This window comes from Benincasa hispida, chromosome 9 (assembly GCF_009727055.1).
Source record: "Benincasa hispida cultivar B227 chromosome 9, ASM972705v1, whole genome shotgun sequence".
Lineage (NCBI taxonomy): Eukaryota > Viridiplantae > Streptophyta > Magnoliopsida > Cucurbitales > Cucurbitaceae > Benincasa > Benincasa hispida.
In genome coordinates this window covers 86,597,047-86,598,859 of record NC_052357.1, presented here as the reverse complement: position 1 = coordinate 86,598,859, position 1,813 = coordinate 86,597,047, and the positions used below count along the sequence as shown (strand labels likewise).

The window sequence follows — 1,813 nt, the reverse complement described above, 5'->3', positions numbered from 1 at the left end:
TCACTATCTAGGAACTTTAATGCGTTGAGCACATTAAACTTCACCTCTTCATTGTCCACGCGTATAGTTAATTCGCATTTATGCACGCCAATTAAAACTTTCCCAGTAGCTAAGAAGGGGCGTCCAAGGATAATTGGTACCTCCCTATCTACTTCATAGTCCAAGATAATAAAGTCTACTGGGAATATAAGATTGTCAACCATCACCAGAACGTCTTCAATCTTCCTTTCTAGGTACTTAATTGTTCTGTCAGCGAACTGAAGAGTAACAGAAGTAGGTTGTGCTTCGCCAATCCCCAATTTCTTAAAAATTGAAAGTGGCATGAGATTAATGTTGGCTCCTAGATCGCACAACGCATGACCCACATCCAATCCTTCTATCAAATAAGGAACTGTGAAACTCCCAGGGTTCTTCTACTTATTTGGTACACTGTTGCTTACTAACGCGTTACACTTCTGCGTTAGCGCTATTACTTCCTTCTCACTGACTCTTTTCTTCTTCGTCAAAATGTCCTTAAAAAATTTGACATATGTTGGCATCTGCTCCAAAGCCTCTATTAGTGGAATGTTGATATGCAACTGCTTTAGAAGCTTAAAAAAGCGCTTGAATTGTTGTTCATCATTCTTCTTCATCAGATGCCTAGGAAATGGTGCATTCAAAGTCACTTCAGGCTTTCTTACGTTAAACGTACTGGGTTCTGAATGGCTTGTAGTCTCGGGCATTCTTTTTTCCTGATCCATTGAACGTGTGATGCGTTCTTTCAAAGGACTGCTATTTCTTGAATTCATTCTTCTTTTTTCAAGAGCTTTTCCACTTCGCAATGTCACCATGTGACATTGCTCCTTTCCATTATTGTTCCTAGGTGTTTCAATATTGCTAGGTAAAACTCTAGGTTGCCTGCTTTTCAACTCGTTCGCTATCTGCCCTACCTGGATTTCTAGGTTTCTGATAGATGACGCCTGAATTTTCAGCAACGCGTCATTTTGGGCTATGTACTCCTTCAATAGGTTCTCAAGCGTAGATCTTGAGCTCGACGTCTGTCCTCCTCTATTAAAGGGCGTTGATCTTGTTGATGCGTTTGTTGAAATGCAGGCGGCGGTCCATTCCTTTGCTGATGGTTCGCCCCTGGGTGGTGCTTCTGATGATTTCCTCCTGTCCAAGAAAAATTCGAATGGTTTTTCCATTCAGGATTATATGTATTAGAGAATGGGTTGTTTTTTTGTTGAAACATACTGACTGAGGGTTTTGTGAACATTCAGCATAGAAGTGAGGATCTCCACAGCCCACACAGCTAACCATGGGCTGCCCAAACGCCTCTACCTGATTCACCTTCTGTTGATTTGATCCGTTTCCCAACGTTATGTTCTGTAGAAGGCTGGTCATCATAGCCACTTGAGTAGAAAGTGTGGCTATTGCGTTGGAATCGATAGAATTAACGTTCTGAGATCTTTTCTTCCTGTCAGCTCTTCCATCATACGTATCATCCATCCATTCCATATTGTGTTTAGCAATGTGATCTAGTATCTCTTTAGCCTCAGTGTAAGATTTGTCCATAAGTCTACCAGCTGCCATCTGCGATGCTCTATTCAATCCTCCATAAAACGTCTCCATTTGGATAGTTAGAGGTAGTCTATGGTTCGTGAAATTCTTGACCTAGCCATTAAAATGCTCTCATGCGAAACTTAAGGTCTCAGCATCTTCTTGTTCGAAGTTCATAATCTCTCGACACCTCCTCGCGTTGGTGGTAAGTGGGAAGTATTTTTGCATAAATTTTTCCACCAACTTCTCCCAGGTGGTGATTTCACCAGGCTCT

General features: G+C 41.6%; 1 protein-coding gene across 1 annotated transcript; it reads right to left on the bottom strand.

Moving 5' to 3' along the window:
* Positions 1 to 413: 413 nt before the first annotated feature.
* Positions 414 to 1,611, bottom strand: LOC120084967. The gene is made up of 2 exons (XM_039040779.1): positions 1,238 to 1,611; positions 414 to 1,152 (listed from the first exon to the last, which is right to left on the bottom strand). The coding sequence occupies exons 1-2, from the start codon at positions 1,609 to 1,611 to the stop codon at positions 414 to 416; spliced, it is 1,113 nt and encodes a 370-aa protein (XP_038896707.1).
* Between the last annotated feature and the right edge of the window lie 202 nt (positions 1,612 to 1,813).